The sequence below is a fragment of the Zosterops lateralis genome (assembly GCF_965231275.1).
Source record: "Zosterops lateralis genome assembly, chromosome: Z".
Classification (NCBI taxonomy): Eukaryota; Metazoa; Chordata; class Aves; order Passeriformes; family Zosteropidae; genus Zosterops; species Zosterops lateralis.
Window position 1 is genome coordinate 38,927,926 of NC_139800.1, and position 21,600 is coordinate 38,949,525.

Below are 21,600 nucleotides of genomic sequence, written 5' to 3' on the forward strand. Positions count from 1 at the left end.
AAGAGCTATCTAGTAGCTTAATCAACACATGAACTAAGGTAAATAGTGGCATATTTTAAGGTCTAGCACCCTATAGGAACTTAAGAATATCTTTTATCTAAACAAGAAATAAAAATTTACAATGATTTATGTAAAGTTGCATGCTTTGAAATGAGGTGTAACACCTCATAAATCAAGGATTTATGAGTAGTAGTGATGTAAGCACCAGGATATATGAATGAATCAGTGGTAGGTATCCATAAATGTTACTCTGTTTCTCTGTATTCATTGAAATTCAAAATAGCAAATTATCAGTGGAAAGCTCCACACACTGAACCAAAAAGTCAAAGGCCTCTCTATGACGGACTGCCAGAAGCATCCCTTGAGCCATCAGTGTCACATTTAAACTTCCAGTGGAATTAAAAATGAATAAAAAAGGAAGCAACACTTAGGTGAAACATGATCTTATTAAAAATTTTCTTTATCTTACACAATTATAACAGTCAAAAGATCAGGCTACAAAATACAAGAGCATCCCCTTGGCTGCTTTGTTTATCCTGGGAACACTTAAGAAGGGCTGCATGGGCAGTCATAAAACTTTAAAACACTATGGTAAATCTCTCTGCAAATGCTGCCTTCATTTTTACCTAAAAGTAGTTCAGTCAAACAGAAACAGGTCACTCATCTCTGGTCACGAACCCATTCTGGCCCTAAGACTACATCTTATTTTAATTTTAATTCCTCTTTCTTCCAAGGCCTTTTGCCTTCCCAGAAGACCTCTGAAAACAGAGCTGCCTGAAATGCCAGTTCAGACGTCTTTTGCTAAAACTCAACTGCAAGCTACTCTTCAGCTGACCAAAACTGAAACTTATGTGCTAAGTAATAAGTACTAGTTCATACACGGCATGAAACAAAAAAATGAAAACTAGAAGTAACATCATCATATTCTCCCTGAATTACAACCAGGAGAGATCTCACATGCAAACTAACAATTACAATTACAAGAACAGCAGAGGACTGAGTGATGTTTTTCCACTGAAAAGCGTTCTTTTAAGCATTAACTCTTTTGGGTTAAACTTTCGAGGATAACTATTTGTGAATGAAATTGCAAAAATTGTTGTCAATTTTTACTCTTTCTATAGAAATATACAAATGCATAACAAGAAGGTTTCTTCTTGGATTTCCATTGAATTCCCAGGTTATATGAGAGTTTCAGTTCCCACCCCAATATCAATGATACAGATTTATACAGGTACATGACAAAACTGAGACCACTTAACATTTACGGTCTGTGACGCTTGTGCAGCAGTCAGAAACAACAGGAACTGATTTTTATACAGAAGTGTAATTCAAATTCTGTCAGCATGGCTATGCACTGACCTAGAAAGATGACTATTAGATTATGTATCAGGTGTATCGGATTGTGGGCATTGGATGACAAGTAAAAGCCAAGGTAAAGTAGTTCACCCAGCTAGAATTTAATACTGGAAAGGTCTCTGCCTGACTGATCAAATTCAATTTCCTCACACCTGCACACCACATACAACAGTTACCAAATGGACAACCATCTACCAGTACCTTCTCTGACACCTGCAATCTACAGACCACATGCTCATTTCTAACTTCTAAAAGAAAGATGATATTGGTAATTGGCAATGCAGATGTTGTGCTATCTGCATGCAACAGCAGAGGTCTGAGTAGGCAAAAAGGTCTCTTGGCTTTGCAAAGCAGACCATTCCCTGTGGTGTGGAGAGGGACAAAGCAGCCCATCTGACTCCAAGAGAGACATGGACAGCGGTGAAAGGCGTGTATGAGAGAAGGAGAAAAAATCCCAACACAATGTCTCTTGACTGAACATAGAAAATTCAGGACCATAAATATAATAGAGATGTCAGTTTCACTAATTCCCTCATATACTGAAGAATGTATCTCATGAAGTACACTAAGCAGTGGAAAAATAGAGCATCAAGAAGTGTCATGAGGTACCAAAGCTGTGTATGAATCCAACAATTAACTAGAGCGTTTGCAATGATTTGCTCCTGATAACAATGTACACTCAGTGGGTTGCAGGATAAGGAATCTTATCACTCTGTTCATATGCTGCCTGGAAAACATCAGCTCCATTCTTCACCTTTGTTTGAGTTCCTATCCCATTAAAACCAACAGAAAGTTATGAGAGGAAACACATCAGGAAAAGGTCTTTATACCTTTTCCAGTGACGTTTTTCTTCTTTGCACAGGGCAGAAAAGACCAGGCCTCCAAAAGTCCGAAGTGTTGCCTAGTTCCAGTGGAGACACATCTTTCTTGTGCTAGAGAAATACGGGAGTGCTCACCAGAGCAATATGAACTCAAATGCAGAAGAAAATCTGTTAAACATGATGTGAGACTCCATGAAACTCAGTTTTGAATTTTGTCTTCAGGCACAAAGTTTTGAAATGTTCTTTTGTAAAGCCATTAGTTCAATTCACCTCCATTAATGGAAGAATTGTCCCACAGATCTCTGAGGTGCTTATTTTATTAAAAAATCCAATATGCAGGAAAAATAAAAGAAAGGAGGAAATGAAGAAATTATAAGTGTCTTTGATTATGGAAAGAGAGCAGAGGAAAAAATAAATATATAGTATGGCAATAAAGAATAACCAAACACAACGGTTTTGAGTTATTATGACAAGGACTTATTTTGTGGATATTTCTGTCATAGCATAGGTGGGTGATCCCATGATGAACTAATGGTAAAATGGTAAGTTCTCAGTATGTGACAGTTGTCATTTGCTAATATAAGCTCAACAGAACAAATTCACCACAGATGTAAGCAGATATTCTGAGCTATAAATCTGAGATTTCCAGAGCTGTGCTTTACTATATTAGGCTTGATTTGGACACAACCAAGTGATTATAATTCTTGCTGGAATAAATATATAGAGAATTTCCATAAGCTAAACCTGATATTTGGAAGATTTGCTCTCTTATTTTCTTACAATGCTTGCACTACAGTAACACTGAGTATTAGCGCTCAGTATAATAACACCGAGTATTAGTACAATAACACTAGCACTGAATTAGTGCAAAGTAAATTTTATTTTAAGGTATTCGTTTGTATCTTCACTCTTACACTCCAATCCTAGCATTATATTCACAAAGCACTTCTGAGCCTTCTGTCCCCCTGGAAGGGAAACATCTAGAGACAGCTGGAAAGGAAGCATTTTTCATAGTTCCATTTCCTAATCTCGGTACGACACTGCAATATAAATACTTAATAATAAATTAGAAGTTCCAGAGCTCCTATGACAACTATTACCTATTTCCAGCAGGTAGTATGGGATCTGTAGCTATTAAAAGCCTGTGTACCCAGGACTGTACTGGCTGTATCTTTATGCAGATTGTTATTCAAGTTAGCACTCAACTAAAGCATTACTGATGAAAGTAATTTGTTCTCCCAATATTAGTCTTTTATCACACATTAGTTAGCTCATGAGTAATTAATATGATCTTAAGTATACAGTTCTAATAGTTTAGGACAATGTTGTAAAACAGCTTGAGTTACTTTAGGATTTTCTAGGTCTCAAATTCTACTTAATTATATTTACTATAAATGTACATGCTTATATACAATTTTAAAGTGCCATTAATCATGTGTAATATAAACACGGTTTCTATTGGTAGGGGACGAAATTTTAAATAGAGAAGGTTGGGATATTAATTTAGTAGACATTATGATATAACAATTACAGACATATAGGCAATGTTAGTGAATTTTTGATTAGAATGTGAAAATTACACCATGAGTGACTTATGATATGGCACTCAATAAACCAAATTATCATCATTGCTTTGCTTCATTGTGTGCTTTATTTATCTCAGGTGAAATACTACCTTCTGTGCCTTTTTATTTTTTATTAGATCCCTTTTTTCTAGATCCAGGGGCAACTAAGTTTAATAAAACTACTTGATTATTCTGCCAACTTTAAGTCAAAATGATGCTACTTACTTTTACACTGAGGTAGACCTGCCTAAGTATTGAATTTTACTTGCATTTCTGAACAGCAAACGCTCAAGAATTTATCAAAATTCATTTTATCAAAGATTTAACATCCCTATAGACAGTGTACATGCAAAAACAGTATCCTTCTCCACTAAAGGTTTTTCACAAGTTGCTATTGATCATGGCTGCAAACCAGAACATATTAAATGCCATATTTGTCTATGATCTAGAAATATTTATTACCTGCATTGTAATTTCCTAGTGCCAGATTTTAAAATCAACCAGTCACTTCCACATAGCAAGTTAAGTCACCTCCTCCTTCAAGAACAAACTGGCAGTAACAAACCACTACTCAGAGATGAATCTGCCTACCTAACACCTCCTCACTTATGTCATTCCCACAAGCAGCAAGTTCTTAAGAGCTCTGACTAGTAAAAAAATACGTGTTAAGTAGAGGTCCTAGGAAAATATAAAATTCTCAAGGGCTATTTTCACATGTATTTAGATCATAAAAAAAGATAAAAACCCCCTTATGTGCAAATGCATCTACTGTATGCCAAAACACATGGCTACATCAGTTTGTTTAAAACAAGAAAAGGAATCAGAGATTTCACAAAGAATCCCCATAAAATATGCTTGTCTAGCCTACTTTGTTGACCCAGTCCTTCAAATGGAGTTTGTGGGAGTAAGAGAAAACTTCCCCCAAGATAAAATCATCACTGCTCACCTGTTCAAAAGAGGACACTGAGTTTTATCTGACACCTACAAGGCCAGACCCCATCCTACACAAGCAGTGAAGTCCAATGGGAAATATCAACTGTCCTTGAGAAGAGAGTTAGCTAGGTCCTTGATCATAAAGACAAATTGTTGGATACTGTTAAAAGACTATCAGAGACTAAAAAAGCCTGTATGTCAAGAAGACTTACCAAATGATATCTACTTCGCAGTCTTCCTCCTTTTGGTAAGATTGTTGGAAGCTTGAACCCTTACAACATGACCTTAATCATGCAGATTACCCCGTCATGCTTTTCACCCATGAATGCAACAAAATAGTCTCAGAACAGTACTAGAACTTTTTATTTCTGATTCTCATAAATTAAATAAGCTGATTTAGTGATACTTTCACATATCTCTGCAACCATTATTGTGTGGTATTGGTGGCAAACATATGCTTTACCTATACTTTGGAGAGTATAAAAGACAACACAGAGAATTCATTCATTTTTACCCACAGGTTCCAGAGAGTCATTATGGTCACCTTTTCCCAGGAAATATTTTCAGTTCTCAAGTTATTGCCATCCTATATTTACATATGATTGACAGTCTCTTCTCAGCTGAGAACACCAGAGAGGCTGTGACTTGCAAATTAGTTTTGGGACACAGATCCAGATCTTTTGTCTGCTTCATCAAACTTAACCACAGAAACTTAGTATCGAAGAAGCACAAGGCTTGTAAATTAGGCAAATCATGAGCAAAACAGCGGTAATTGCAGTAACACTCATTGTTCTCAAAGGTAAAACAAAGTTTCATAAAGAATTTGATAAATCACTGCCATGGTTTAAGCAGCCCAAACCTGCACATTCCTAGACAATTGTTTAAAATTTATTAGCAAAGGCTGAATGACTTGAATTAGCCTTAATACTATTCCTAAAGTATGCTTATTATGGATGTTTTAATTTTCTTTCAAATATTAGAACATTTTACATTATCACTGCAGATGGTCAATCATGGTTTAGGATTTGAGCAGTTCCTCTTAATTGATGTTCTTCTTATAATTTTAGAGTAAACTTCAGAAAAATGTTTCCAAACTTGGAGCATTTACAAATTACATGATATATAATTGATGTCTTTATTTATTTAGTTAATTATATGCATGTTATAACATTATAAACAAGTGTATTTGTTTTGAATGTATTGCATCTTGGTAGATTATGAATACATCATCCCTAGATTCTTACTCATGAGAATAAAACCTCTAATACATTGCTAAGTTATCACTCAAAATTTATAGCTGTTAGTAGTAAGAGTTAGAAGCAGTTAAGTCATTTGTGGTATGTAATGCATATATTATAGAATGATGTGTTGAACAGTATATCCTCTTCTGGAAGCTGCAATGTACACTTTTTGGAAAAAGTATAATACTGGTCTTGTGAAAACTGAGATTAACACATAATATGAACACCTTTTCAAGAAATTGTTTTTCAGATCATCTTCTTTCACGCAATATAATGTTTTGGTTAGAATTTCTTTGGTCTGTGTTATGCCGAATGCTCACATAAGATGGTAAATCTTCCTCATATGCAAAGCTACCATTTTCTAGACACATATCAAATTAGGACAAAACCTTATCTTGAATCCTGTGAAAGAAATGCTGAAATTTGTTTTTTAAATCTGGTGCTTCAGAGATTTTCCCTCAACACCCTGGTGCTGAGATGATGGACTAATTGCCCAGAACAGGCACAAATTGTGCCAGAGATCCAATGCACACTCCATCAACCTCCCCAAACACAGTCTTCCAAGACCTAACGAAAGGATTTTCACAGTTGACCCAAAATGCTGCTTTAAGTTCTAAATGGCAACAGCTTTATTTGATAAAAAACATACATGTATTTCCGTCACTAAAGCTGACACAGCATTTTTGTATGTCACCCATCACCCTTTTATCTCAACACTTTTAAAATGTTTTGAAGTAGAAATTCTGTCTTCACTACATGTACTCTCTTGTCAAAACATGGAGTAAGAACCTCAACTAGAGAGAGTAAGTAATGACTTGTTTACAGCTCAGTTCACAGGATAGGAAACATGGTGAACATGCTGAAGAAAGCCAAAACCAAGAATTATGCTTTTTTCTTTTAAATTAATTCTAAATGGAATCACTTTAGTTTATTATATTCTCAGTCCAGTTCTGAGATCTTGGTTCTCAGATTCAGTAACCACGGCGTTAGGAAAGAAGACTTTGTCACACTTCTATGCTAAGTCACTTTATAGTCAGTTCAATCAGTGCCTTCTCATAGAGCTGTGTACTGTGTATACTACTTAAACATTGAGACAGTGCTTACTGGCCTGAAAGAGATAGAGAATTTCACATAAATCTTTCTGTCAGGCTCTCATCAGCTTATGTCCCAACCATCCATCCCTGAATAAGGTTTCTTGTAGATTTAGAATCAAATTATGTGGGAAGTCATACGACTGCAGATCTGAGCCCTCTATTGTATTTATTTTTGGCATTGTCTGAAAAAACTACACAGGCTGCAGCCAAAGATTTTGGTCCATCCCTGTAGCTTCTAATGGATGTGATGGACACACCTGCTGATACGCAGGGGCACAGCTGGCAGGAAGGCGGAGGATGAGAGCTGAGAGTTGAGGGCGTAGCAGCTGTGTCTTGGACACATTTTGCACCTCAGTCTGACAGCAGGCAGCTGGCTGAGAATACTAGACCTTGTCAGCTTTCTACCTCTTCTTGCTTAGGAAAGGGAGGATACACACTGCAAGGTCAAGGCAACAAGTGCAACTTATTTTGGCAGCAACCTGGAGCAATCTGTATTTTTAAGGAATGCAATCATATTTCTTTCTGACATATATGGGGCTGGATGGGTTACAATACCACAGGCCATTCCTGCAGTCATTCTCCTCCAGTTATGTGTCAGAAGCTTTACAGCCTATCTGTCATATTATAAAATATTCTCTGGACACTCATTTGCTTATATTTATTTCTACCCTGTAGCATTTTTTTTGTGTTCTTGGCCTTTTCTTTCATTTTGCTAGTGGCAAGTCACTACTAAATTATGCATAAGTTTTTCTTAAAATCTTTGTTTACACATTACATTTGGATATCAGAGAGTGAACAGGAGTTTTTAATGATGATTCAGTCCATTCAACTTCCCCTTGGTGTACTAGCTGGGAGGATTCAGAATGAGCTATCTCTCCATTAAGCATAATGAAATCCACAGTCTCAGGGGCAACAAATAAATTTCGTGTGCTTGTTGAGAAAAGGTTTTCTGAAGGCAAGACTTTTCAGTCTATTTCTCCAATATTTAAAACTATATTAAGATCTGATCAGGCCAAACTTGTATCAAAGCATGAGGCTAAATTAAGACAACCATTATGTGGGGCGTTTATCTGCACAGCAGGATAAGAATCATTGCATCTGAAATAATAGACTGGAAAAAAGAAATAATTATTTTAGGAAAGCACAAGTTAAATTAGATCACAACAGTCCTGTGATAATAAAGCCATGGAAAATGTTATATTAGCAGCTTTAACACTAATACTTAAATGTGATGAGCAGTAGTCATTGAATCCACATGGAACTTGATCCTAAGATCAGGAGTCCATTTTTATCTTTATATTTGCTTCCAAACAGGTAACTTCATGTGAGAGGTATCTCTGGAAACCCAGAAGTTCAAATGCTCTATGCATCCAGCTAAGACAAAACGCAGCATTAAATTATTTTTTATTTTTTTTTAATGTTCCTTTTTACTGTTTCAAAATGTGCAGTCAGGCAAGGTATATATATTTTTTTCCCCTATCTCTCCTGGAGCTTCAAGCTGATTGCTTTACAGGCTTCCACATATGGTATACTTAACACATTTATTTTGAATATTTCAGAAATCACTTGCAGGTAACTCTCCCTTTATGTACTGACAACGTGGGACAGTGCCTCCCAACATCAGCTTCAGAAACAATTAAAGCAGAAAGGGCTTCCTTTGAAGTGGATAAAGCTTAGCTGCAGCAGGGCCATCTGATCTCTCTTAACTGGGAAAGAAAATGCACCAGTTTTAATGTCAAGTAGTATACCTGACAACTTAGGTTGGAGAGATGGGCAGAGATAAACCATCTGAAATTCATCAAAGGCAAATGCAGGGTCCTGCAGTGGGGAGGATGAACTCCAGGCACCAGCACAGGCTGGGGGCTGATCTGCTGGGAAGCAGCTCTGTGGAGAAGGACCTGGGGGTCCTGGTGGATGACAAGCTGTCCACAAGCCAGCAGAGTGATCTGGTGACCAAGAAGGCAAATGGTGTCGTGGGCTACATCAGGAAGAAAACTGCCAGCAGGACAAGGCGGGTGATCCTGTCCTTCTACTCAGCCCAGGTGAGGCACATCTGGAGTGCTGTGTCCAGTTCTGGCTCCTCAGGACAAGAGAGACATGGAGCTCCTGGAGAGAGACCACAAAAGAACTACGGAGTTGTTCCAGGGTCTGGAGAGTCTAACAAGAAAAGGCTGAGAGAGCTGGGCTGCTCAGCATAGAGAAGAGATGCCTGAGAGGGAATGTCATCAGTGTCTGTGAGTATCTGAAGGGATGTTGTCAAGGGGATGGAGCCAGGCTCTGCTCACAAGCCAAGCAATGGGACAAAGGCAATGGGCAGAAACTGCCGCTCAAGAAGTTCCACCTGAACATGAGGAAGAACTTCTTTACTGTGCAGGTGACCAGGCACTGGAACGGATTGCCTGGAGAGTTTGTGGAGTTTCCCTTGCTGGAGATATTCAAGAACCACTTGGATGCAATCCTGTGCCATGTGCTCTAGGATGACCCTTCTTAATCAAGGAGGCTGAACCACAGGACCTACTGCGGTCCCTTTCAACCTGATTCATTCTGTGATACCCCGTGATAGTTTTAAGAGTTACTTTTTCCTAAATATGTAGCATTGAGGGAAAAAAAACCAACCATGACCAAACAAATCAAGAATTTGCTAGTAAGGACCTCAGTGAAAGCCATCAAAATAAAATAAAAAAGACTGAGGTATCCAAGTTTCCCAGGTTTTAAAGATGTTTCATTCATATCGGCTTTTATACCCCTGTGGAGGTGCATGAGCAATTTCCAATGATTCCTCTTATGTTATTTATGCTGTTTTATAATGTTAATGTTATTACAGTTATTGAATGGTTTTTCCCTGTTTCCCCCCTCTCCTTCCCTCCCTTGGTTCATCCCTAAGTTGTTTATCCAAAGTTTGTTTTATGTCAGTCATCTGGTTATATAACTCCTGGTTCTGTCCATCACATGCAGGCCTCTCCCCCGCCTAGAAACTTCTAGGCTAGGCCCAGGGTGATTGGATGGGATCAGGGGCTCCCCCTCCCCTCAGTTAAGTTATTGGATGTTTATATGATTGATATATGTTGAGCCACTCCCTTTACCCCTGTGATTGGTCCTTGCTCTACCCACCCCTTGTGTACCACTCCCTGTTAAAAGAGACTGCACAGTGGGTTCTGGTATCTCTTCGGAGCACCGGCCCAGAGGAATAAACCCCTCTGTCGCTTAAGCCTGAAGAGTCCCGTCTCTCCTTTGTGGCTCACGCCGTAGCTGTGGTCCCGCTTGGCAGGCTAAAAGGCCCCCGTGGTGTGGCGGTGTCAGGGCTGACCAGTGCCGGCAGCACTTGGGCGAACAGCCACCCGTCGCGGAGTGGTGCCCAACGTGGGGCAGTCACAAGTGGACGAAGACCACTGCAGCGAGGCCTTCGGTGCAACGCCCCTGTGTGGAGCGTTGTGATCAAGTCCTGTCCATCCGGACAATTTGGATTTACCGCTGGTCTCGTGCCTCTCAGTAGAAGCAGCCTTCGGGTGCGCTCCCGAGAGGACAAAGAGGGCAGCTTTAGAGCACCCCTGAAGTCCTCTTCCGGCATGGGTCCTGGAGCCGCTGAACTTACAACGCAGGAACCTGTGCAAGGGGAAAAACTAATAAACAAATTAGGGGATCAAAACTGAGCCAATAGAAAGGGAGAACTGCAGAACCATAACAACCAATCATAGAACAGCAATTAACATAAACTCCTTCAAACACATGTGGCCCTCCAAGGGAGGGCTGGTCACACCACTCTAAGTCCTTTTCAGGGGTACAGTCCTCTGCAGTTCACAATTAACAAACTATACCTACATGCCTTTTAATTGATCACAAGATGCCAATTACAAAGAAGTAAAAGACATGAAGATTGTATTCTGGAGCAACTAATATTGCCATTAACTGGCATAGTTGATAATGCTAATTACTATGCCCATTATCTTGTAATTAGTGTGATTTTGTAACTAGTATTTTCTCCATCCTGTGAAGTCAAAGCAGATTGGAGCTTATATATAAATTCTATTTCAATTGCACTACGAGGTTGTGCTGTTCAGGAATAGTATGAGCCTGTGTTTAAAAAGGACCTCTTAAGAGCCACAAAAAGAAATGGTACATGTCAGTATGGCACTTTGTTGGCACAGCAAACTATGCTGTTAAATATTAGTTGAAGACTAGATTTGACAATTGATGTTGAAGATGCATTTGATGAAGAGTGTGCCCAATTTTGGTAATAGTTTGAAACTTGATGTTGGCTGCTTTCAAATTTCTTTGGGCATATGGCTTGCCTTACACTGTTAATTATTGTTTGTGACGATAGAGCCTAAAACCCAGTTAAGCGAAAAGCTCTACCAACACAGAGAAAGAGGCATGGTGCATTTTAGAGAGTTACCATGTAAAGAAACAACAGACACACTTAGTATCAAGTGAAAGAGTTTAACAAAGAGGCAGCAGGAAGAGTGTGATGGCAGCAAGGATCTCCCACGCACCTTCACGGTAGTAACAGTGGTATGTAAGTAAGTACTGTTATAAATGTATATAAATTTTATAAAGGAAACAAAAAGCTGAGTAAGAAAGCACAGTGGACAAGGGGGTATAAAAGCTGATATGCATGAAACATCTTTAAAACTTGGGAAACTTGGATACCTCAGTCTTTTTTTATTTTATTTTATTTTGATGGCTTTCACTGAGGTCCTTACTAGCAAATTGATTTGTTTGGTCATGGTTGGTTTTTTTTTCCAAGTTTTCCTGCCTTTAATCCTCAAAATGGTGGCCACTACTCGGTGACATCATCTCAGGTTGTGGGTGTGTCAGGTCCTCTTCCCAATCCCCACCCCATCGCGCCGATTGGTGTAACCGCGACGGGTCCCTCCCCTTGTGACGCGGTAGGCCCTACCCCCGGTTATGCCCCCCGAGACAGTCCCACCCTTGACCACGCCCCCCGGACAGAGGCCACACCCATGGCCCAACCCCCGGCTCCTGACATCGGAAGTGCCAATGACATAAACCGGAAGGAAGCCATCTTGGCTTCAACTACTAACAAGGCCAAAAGATCTCCCAAACGGAGACAGTGCAGGAAAAATATTAAGCTTTCTATACCCTCCTCAGAGGATGATAACAGCAAGTCCTCATTGACAGACATGGAGTATGATGACCACTGGGCAAAAACAAGAGAGGAGGCAATCAGGGACAATGACTGGGAGAGTGCAAATAAGATCACAGCTTTCCCAATTATGGTGAGACAAGGAAAGCGACAAGCACGCAGGGTCACCTGGCATGCCATGCCATTCAATGAACTTAAAGAACTTAACAAAGCAGCCAAAGAGCACGGCTGTAGGTCGCAGTACTTTAGGCACTTGTTGGAAGCCACTTTTGCTGCACACACGCTGTTGCCTCATGGTATCTGGAATATAATTGGATGTTTATTAACCCCAGCAGAATATATGTTATGGGAATGTAATTGGAAAAAACGATTGGCGACTCTAGCAATGACTTATCAAAATGATATTGATAGACCAAATTTAATATTAGAGCAAATTGCTGGAGAAGGAAATTATTTAAAGCCGACAGACCAATTTGATATCCCGGATTCGGCTTTACGAGAAATATCAAATGCAGCAAAAGAGTCTCTCCTTCTGGTGCCTGATGAAAATGTGCCAATGTTGAGTTTCACTTCTATAAAACAAGGAGTGGAGGAGTCATTCATGAAATTTGTGGACAGGCTCAAAGTGGCTCTGGAAAAGCAGCTAGAAAGTTCTGATGCCTGCAGGGAAATGTTAGTAAAAATGGCGTTTTTAAATGCTAACTCCACCACAAAGCCTATCCTTCGAGCCCTGCCTGTCGACCCAGAACCAACTATTGATCAAATGATAGAAGTGTGTATCAAACACCATTCCACTGAAAATACTGTGGCTCAGGCTGTGGCACAGGGCATCGCGCAAGGTGTTTTGGGTGCTTTCGCGGTCATTTCCGCCAAAGACAGACAAAGATGTTTTAACTGTGGAGATTTCGGCCATTTCATTGCCGAATGTCCAAAGAAAGAGACTATTGCAGACCACAGAAGGGACCATCAATGGCTTGCCAGCAACCCCAACCAGTGGTGGAAGCAGGGAAACGGCAAGCCGAGCGCGAGACAGTGCTGCGTGACGACAGCAAATACCTCGCCGATGCAGACCAACTGTCGGACCTTGCCCACAGACGACCAGTTCCCTCACGGCAAGAAGATCCCAGCGTTGGAGGTTCCCCCCCAGCAGAAGAAGACGACCTTTACACCCAGGTTCAGGTGGGAACCCGGCGTGAGTTGGTAAGCAACCTCTCCATCCAATTCGAGAATGACTCTATTTATCAGATTGGTACTGAGAAGAAAGCACCACTCAGTGGACCTTTTGACATTTTAATAATAGGGAATCCGCTACACAAGCCATCTGAATTAACAGTGATCCCTGAAGTCCAAACTTTGGAGCCAGGGGAAGAAATTTTTATCTCAGTCATGTGCCTAGATTATCCATACTTTCTAGCAGCAGGAGTCCCCATTGCACAGGCTTTTCTCCTACCTAGGAACATACCAGACATAGTACCTAAAAATCCTATGGTGCTATGGACCCAGATCATGGGAACGCGGAAACCCATCTACTTCTGCACTTTATTTTCAAAAGGGGATAAAATAAAGAGACTGGGGATGATGGACACAGGCGCAGATGTCACTCTGGTGGCAAAATCTGAGTGGCCGCCAGACTGGGAGCTGGAGCCAGTCTCTGGCTTCATTTCAGGAATTGGAGGGGTGGCAACATCTTGGCGGGCCAAAAGAAATGTTGTCATCAGTGGACCTGAGGGCAAGGTTGCCACAGTGAGGCCATTTGTTGTGAGGGCTCCAATCACTTTGCGGGGAAGGGATTTCCTGTCCCAATGGGGGGCCACATTCACCATCAATTCGAGGGCTTTTTAGTGGGGGCCGCTGAGGATTGCTCTTTGTAACACCATAAAGCTACGCTGGAAACAAGATCAACCAGTGTGGGTTGATCAGTGGCCCCTACCAACAGAAAAATTAAGCGCGCTACAGGTCCTGGTTGAAGAACAATTGGTAAAAGGGCACATTGCCCCTTCAAACAGCCCATGGAACACCCCAATTTTTGTTATTAAAAAACCAGGGAAAGATAAACGGAGGCTGTTGCAGGACCTTCGAAAAGTGAATGAGGTAATGGAAGATTTTGGCCTCTTGCAGCCAGGGATGCCCTCCCCTGTAATGCTTCCCAGGAATTGGCCTCTGGCCGTCATTTACATCAAAGACTGTTTCTTTGGAATTCCCCTCTACCCAGCAGATCCGCCCAAGTTTGCCTTCTCCATTCCATCACCAAACAGACAAGCATCACTCCAGAGGTACCATTGGTTGGTACTGCCGCAGGGGATGAAAAACTCACCTTCAATTTGCCAATGGTATGTCGCCAAAATCTTATCCCCAGTGAGGACAGCGTTCCCTGATGCAGTGATCTTACACTACACGGACGATGTATTGGTATGCACAAAGGACCGGACTGACTTAGATCAAGTGTTGAAAGCTACCATGGATGCTATCAAAGCATACGGCTTCGAAATTCAATCGGACAAGGTGCAGCTTACATCTCCCTGGAACTACCTGGGACTGTGAGTCCACGAGAGAACCGTCACTCCACAACAGATCATCATCAACGCCAACCCAAAGACCCTCAACAAAGTGCAGCAACTCTGTGGATCCATCAACTGGGTGAGGCCTCTCCTGGGAATCTCCTCAGAAGACCTAGCACCGCTCTTCAATTTGCTGCGAGGAGACAGCGCACCCAATTCCCCCAGGAGCATGATGAACGAGGCACGAGCTGCAGTTGCCAGAGTCCAGGAAGCCTTGTCCTCCCATCAAGCCCATAGGTATGACCCATCTTTATCTTTTTTTTATGCGGTGCTAGGTAAAGCACCTCATTTTTATGGATTAATCTTTCAGTGGGACAGCCAGGTCAAGGATCCTTTATTGATCCTTGAGTGGATTTTTCAACACGCACAACCCCACAAGACCATCACGACCCCCCAAGAAATTATTGCGGCGGTGATCCGCAAAGGTAGGTCACGCCTCTGCTCCCTTGCAGGGTGTGATTTTTCGTGCATATATGTTTCATTGGCCACAGCTGAGGAGCTGGAATTTCTGCTCCAACACAACGACAACCTCCAGTTCTCCCTTGATAGCTACCCAGGAAAACTCTCCATTCATTATCCCGGCCACAAATTATTTAAAACTAATTTTAATCTGATTCCCAAATTTGTCCAAAGCAAAATTCCCCTGGAAGCTGTGACTGTTTTCACTGACGGCTCAGGATCTTCTCACAAGTCAGTGATGACTTGGAAAGATCCCCGGATTCAGAAGTGGGAGTCTGATGTCCGCGTGGTGGAAGGGTCCCCACAAATTGCCAAACTTGCCGCCATAGTCAGAGCTTTCGAGAAATTCAAAGACTAACCTTTTAATCTGGTAACGGATTCAGCATATGTTGCAGGTGTAGCTATGCGGGCAGAACATTCTTGCTTAAAGGAGGTGTCCAACAGAAACTTACACTCACTGCTTTCTAAGCTGGTCTTTCTTATCTCCCACAGGAAGCAGTCGTTTCATATCATGCACATGAGATCACACACTGACCTTCCAGGTGCCAATGTAGAAGGAAACAGGAGAGCAGACGCCTTGGCAATGGCAGCACAGACACCCAATCTGCCGGACATTTTTCAGCAAGCCAAATTGTCCCACCAATTTTACTACCAAAATGTTCATGCTTTGACCCAAATGTTCCACATTACCCGGGAACAAGCCAAAGCAGTGGTGGGATCATGTCCACAATGCCAGGCCTCCAGGTCCCCTTCCTCGATAGAGGAGTTAATCCCAGGGGACTGAACACTAATGAGCTGTGGCAAACAGATGTCACCCACTTTCCAGCCTTTGGTAGACAGAAATACATTCATGTGTCAGTAGACACATTTTCAGAGGCCGTCTTTGCTTCAGCTCATGCGGGGGAGAACACCACATTTGTGAAAAGACATTTCCATTTAGCCTTTGCTGCACTGGGAGTCCGCAAGAAGGTAAAAACTGATAATGGGCCTGCATACGCTTCAAAGCAATTAAAGACCTTTTTTCAAGAGTGGGGCATTCAACACGACACGGGTATACCACACTCTCCAACGGGGCAATCAATTGTTGAGAGAACCCACCAAACAATCAAGAGAGTTCTTAATCAACAGTGGGGAGGTACAGAAGTGTTGTCTCCCATTGAGAGACCCATTGTAAGGCCTTGTATGTTATAAATTTCTTAAATTGTTCGGCCACAGAGCCTAACACCCCCCGTAATCAGGCACTTTTCAAATTCGGCCCGAGCAAAGCTCACTGAAAAACCGCCTGTGTTGATTAAGGACCCAGAATCACATCAGATATCTGGACCTCATCAACTGATTACCTGGGGGAGAGGGTATGCTTGCGTGTCAACCCCATCAGGTCCCAAATGGCTCTCAGCCAAAAATAAAAAACCTTATATTGGACCCTTGACCAATGATGATATTGATAATGATCCAAGTGTTGCAAAGATCTCCACAGCAGTAAAAAAGTCTCCAGAAACAGCAGCATGGAAGAGGAGAAAAAGGAAACTATGATCAGCAAAGACGACACACCAGCCAGTCACCAGGCTACAAACAGCAAAAGACACGCCGGAAAAGAAATTACTCAGGACACCAAAGAAGACAGCCTAAAGAGACTGTGACACTCAGGGCATAATTTGCCTGCTATCCCTCTCCCCTCAACCCTTCCCCTCTGCTATCCTTCTCCCTTACCCTCGTTAGTCTTGCCAAATTTTAGACTTTAAGTTTAGAAAGGGGAGTTGCATGAACGGTGATGTTTATTTGAATACTTATTTTATCTTGATTTCTTTACAGAATTGGAAACAGTTGCAAAAAACGCCCAGAAATAGGAATAGATCGCATGACAGCCACCACCTGGATGCCTGTCGGAATCTGGATGCTCCTTCTGATCACACCCAGGGATGCTTGGATTGTTAACCAACCAAAGGAGAACGTCTGGGTGACTCTCGCCAAAGCTCTCAAACAACAGAGCATGTGCCTGTCCATGGGTGACGCCCAAAACTCCTTGTCATCATGCCTGGTGGGGGTCCCACTACAGGGACATGAATACCCATTCACAGGGAAACTGCCCAACCCGGTTGACACCTGGGATGAGTGGACAGGAATTTTGCCACATGCAACAGAGGAGCCCCAGGAATTGAATCTTCTGGGGTCCTCCAAAGCGACTTATTGTGTAAACTTCTTCTACTGGAGAGGTAAAAAAGATTTGGCTCTGAGAGAACTACAAAAACCAATTTATAGATTGGATGTTTCCCCAAATAACAAAATTTATATAAGAGAAAATTGGTGCAATTACACCTCTCACATAGTATCCATGTCCACTCATCAACCCAGAGTACTCCCAAAAGGAGTGTTTTTGATTTGTGGAGATACGGTATGGGCAGGAATACCTGCACATCTTCAAGGAGGTCCGTGCACTCTAGGAAAATTAACAATTTTGACACCAAACACCACTATGGTACACGATTGGCAAAATAAAAAGGTTAATCAAACCCGAAAACAAAGACAATTGGAAACTCTAAAAGATGATTGTGACAGCCAAATTATGGATTGGTCGAGGCAAAATCAAGTTCTCATGTCAATCTTTCTACCTTGGATGGCAGCAGCCAAGGCATTAGGCGAGCTGTCCCACCTAGAGTGCTGGCTTGGAAAACAAGCAAATCTAACCACTGCTGTCTTAAGTGACCTCCTTGAAGACAAAGAGACCACCAGAAAGGCCACCCTTCAGAACCGGGTCGCCATAGACTTTTTACTCTTGGCACATGGACACGGCTGCGAGGAGTTTGAAGGACTGTGCTGCTTTAATCTATCCAGCCATGGAGAGAGCATCCAGACAAAAATAAAGGCGATCCAGGGGGCGGTCCAGGAATTAAAAAGGGAGAAACAACAGGACAATTGGTCGGACAATCCCTTCAGAAACTGGGGACTTAGAGGCTGGGCAGCGACTGTTGTGAATAGTCTTTTTTGGGTTTTCATCATTATGTTGATTGTTATAATCATTTTGGGTTGCACAATTAAATACCTGGAGAAATTCTCCAGCCATGTCTTTTTAATAAATAAGAAAGGGGGAGTTGTAGAGGACTGTACCCCTGAAAAGGACTTAGATAGAGTGGTGCGCCCAGCCCTCCCTTGGAGGGCCAGAAGTGTTTGAAGGAGTTTATGTTAATTGCTGTTCTATGATTGGTTGTTATGGTTCTGCAGTTCCCCCTTCCTATTGGCTCAGTTTTGATCCCCTAATTTGTTTATTAGTTTCCCCCCGATTGGTTAAAAGTTTCAATTCTCAACCTCATTTGTTAGAAAGTTTCCAAACTATACCCCATTAGTTGTTATGTGATACCCCGCCCCCTCCCCAGGTGTATAAATCCCAGCAGCTTCGAGCCTTCGAGTTCCTGAATAAAGAAGATCCTTGAAGATCACTCCTGGCTCCTGTCATTCTTCAGCGCTGCCTGAGACCTGCTTCAAGGAGCTGCATCAGCAGCACAGCCTGGAAAGAGCTGCCAGGCTCCACCTCACAAAAGAGCTGAAATCACTTCCCTGAGGTGCCCGTGCTACCTGGGCTGGGGCTGCCTTGCTAAGGGCGGTTCGCCAGGGAAGGTCGCGGCCCTTGAAGATCCATCGGGAGGCCTGAGTGGGTCGTGACAGTGAACAGTCTAGATACCACTTGTTAGACTGAGTTTTGTTCTCTTCTCAATGTTTCAAGTACTCCTTATATAGAGCAACTGCTCCAAATAATTGCCACTGCTGTCAGGTTTGGCACCAAAAATTAATGATGAATTCTTTTTTAAAGTATTCAGCAATTACTTTCAGTATTTTTTCTTTTAGGACTTGTCTTAAGTATGATTGTTAAAGGTGTTACATATGAATAGTCCTGAAATATTGCCCGAATAAGCTGTTATAAAAATAACAGCTGTTATAAAAATAACAACCTGTATGTAATCTAGTTTAGTGAGAGTCACAGTAGTATTTTTACACTAAGCTTTCTTTTTAGTTACAAATAAATTTCATGAATGAAACACAAGCAGGTAACTACTTGGCTTATGGTTAATATCAAATAAAACAAGCTTCCAATATTCAAAATATCAGGCTATCCATTGTTCATTTGACAAGAACAATACAGAGTGATTTATTGTAAATGGGTAGGATAATAACAATGTGCCATGCCATGCCGTATGCATCTGGACACATGCTATTTGTCAGAGAACAGCCCTTTTTTCAGGAAAAAGGTAGATTTTGGGTAAATATAGAGCAATAAACAGGTTGGTTTATTCTCATGATGATATTCTGGTTTATTTTCTTTAGGCTATAATGGTGCATTCTCTCAGGAAAAGCTGTCATGTTTGCAACTAAAGGGACAACAGTCAACAATTAAGACAATCTACAGATCTTTAACAAACTGCAGTTAAATTAAAGAGCTCTGTACATTACTATTACATCAGTAGGAAACTCGAACCATATAGTGCATCCTCAAAAAAAACCCCTCAAATGCTGCTGTAGTGCAGCATTTGGTTAAGCCTACAGTCTATTTTCCCAATCAGAAAAAAAAATACCTTCCTTTTCTAGTATTTACAAAGTATTGTGTAATTTAATTGTTTATATCTATATATATGTATCTCCATATCTTAGATCTTCTCAAACTGAACTCGTGCATGCTGAGTACAGAAGAAGTTCCTGTTTGTATACTATTCTTTACATACACATTTATTTTCCAGGAATAAACATACATTGATAATGATTTCCCTGAAATCCCTGACATATGCTCTTTCCCCTCTGTGCATGCATTCTTCTGTACTGGGGGTCTCTTTGGGGGTCCCTGGTGGACAGCAACCCCAAAGTCATACCTGACCACCTGGTGAACTGGTAAAATTTGGCACAATTGAGTTGGTTACTTTCCAGTTGTTGTTCCTACAGAATAAGCACTGTGTGGTCCCACAGGCCAGTGGTTTTTGAAGAGTAAGCATTGTATTAGCCCACCAGATGCAAACAATTTTTCATCTGACAACACATTCACAAAACTAAGCCAAATCCTTCTCCTCAGGATGATTTTCAAACTACCTTCCCAAATTCCCTGCCTAGTATAATTTATCCAGTGGGAACAGAAAGTCCCTGTAATCCAAGGATAACAGCAATTGCTTGGTGGGACAGAAATTTGTTTACTATTTCTGCTGATTAGCAAGGATCTGAATCCAAATTTCCCACCACTCCTGAAAATGCCCTAGAAAATGCAAGTGGAAGCTCTGGGAAAGACTCCCAATTTTTGCTGTCAGTGGCTTTCCATGTTGCATAAGTAATTAAATGTTCATGGGGTTGCTTCAGTGCTCAAAATCACTGGAAATGTTTCATGGCTCTTCATTTTACTACCGGAAGTAACAGAACAGGTTCTCACTGAGGTGCATCCTTGGCTTGCCTGGGAGCCTGCACCCAGCCAGCCCTGTCACACGGAACCAGCTTATCAGTGATGAACTGCTCTAAGAGCTTAATCATTCATTGCCAATCTAAATGAAGTCTCTAATCACAGATATGATGTAAAAATAAATGCTTTTATTTATGCTCTAAGCAGAGACTACTGGGATTTTGGCTGCCTTGCAGGTCAGTGACAGGGCCCCACCTCATTGTGCAAACAACAAGTGTGTGTCTCCAGGTGGGTATTTCAAGGTGCCCACAGGGCTGGTACAAATGGCTGGGCAATCCTGGCACTGGACACCACCAGCAGCACCTGCACCAGTACAGCTCCTGCACTGCTCCTCTTCCCTCACAGCTGGGGAGAGGCACATTCACAGAACCACAGAATAGTCAGGGTTGGAAGGGACCTCTGGAGACGATCCAGTCCAATCCCCCGCAACCCAGGTAGGGTCACTTACAGCGGGTTACATGGGAACACATCCGCCTGGGGTTTGAGCATCTCCAGAGGGAAAGCTTGGGAATTGCGCGGCCTGTCCCGGTGCTCTGCCGCCTCCAATTTAAAAGAAGTTCTTCCTTATGCGGAAGTGAAATTTCTTATCTTTATGGCCACTGGTCCTCTTCCTGTGTCTGGGCACCACTGGAGAGTCTGGCACACCCTCTCGGCACCCACTTCTGAGATATTTGTGTGTATTGCTGAGATTCCCCTCTCAGTCTTCTCCAAACAGGCTCCTGCACTCTCTTCTCATAAAAGAGATGCTCCAGACCCCAAATCATCTTTGAGATCCTCTGCTGGACCCTGTTCATTTAGCTCCTTGTCTGTCTTGTCCTGAGGGGCCCAAAACAAAACACTCCAGACGTGCCTCACCGGGGCCGAGCAGACGGATGGCATCACCTCCCTCGACGCCCCTGGCCCTCCTGGCCACCGGGGCATTGCCGGCTGATGAGCAACTTGTAATCCAGCACATCAGCCTCTAGCTGGGGAGGCGAGCACAGCTCTGCAGCCCGCAGAGGCGCCGGGCCGGGCCGGGCCGGCGGAGGGGCGGGGCGGGTG

General features: G+C 42.0%; 1 protein-coding gene across 2 annotated transcripts; it reads right to left on the bottom strand.

Moving 5' to 3' along the window:
• Nucleotides 1-8,827: 8,827 nt before the first annotated feature.
• LOC310922776 (uncharacterized protein) lies at nt 8,828-21,566 on the bottom strand. 2 transcript variants are annotated; one of them, XM_083883582.1, is made up of 2 exons: nt 21,008-21,566; nt 8,828-10,613 (listed from the first exon to the last, which is right to left on the bottom strand). In XM_083883582.1, the coding sequence occupies exons 1-2, from the start codon at nt 21,027-21,029 to the stop codon at nt 10,249-10,251; spliced, it is 387 nt and encodes a 128-aa protein (XP_083739708.1). In that variant the 5' UTR covers nt 21,030-21,566; the 3' UTR covers nt 8,828-10,248. The 2 variants fall into 2 exon arrangements, with proteins under 2 accessions (XP_083739708.1, XP_083739707.1); XM_083883581.1 differs by having other exon boundaries at nt 8,828-10,630.
• Nucleotides 21,567-21,600: the final 34 nt, after the last annotated feature.

Coding starts and splice junctions, on each gene's coding strand:
- LOC310922776 (XM_083883581.1), bottom strand. CDS start 21,048: ATGCTCAAACCCCAGGCGGATGTGTTCCCATGTAACCCGCT. Junction 10,631..21,007: donor GTGTTCCCATGTAACCCGCT/GTAAGTGACCCT, acceptor TTTGTTTATTAG/TTTTTCCCCTTGCACAGGTT.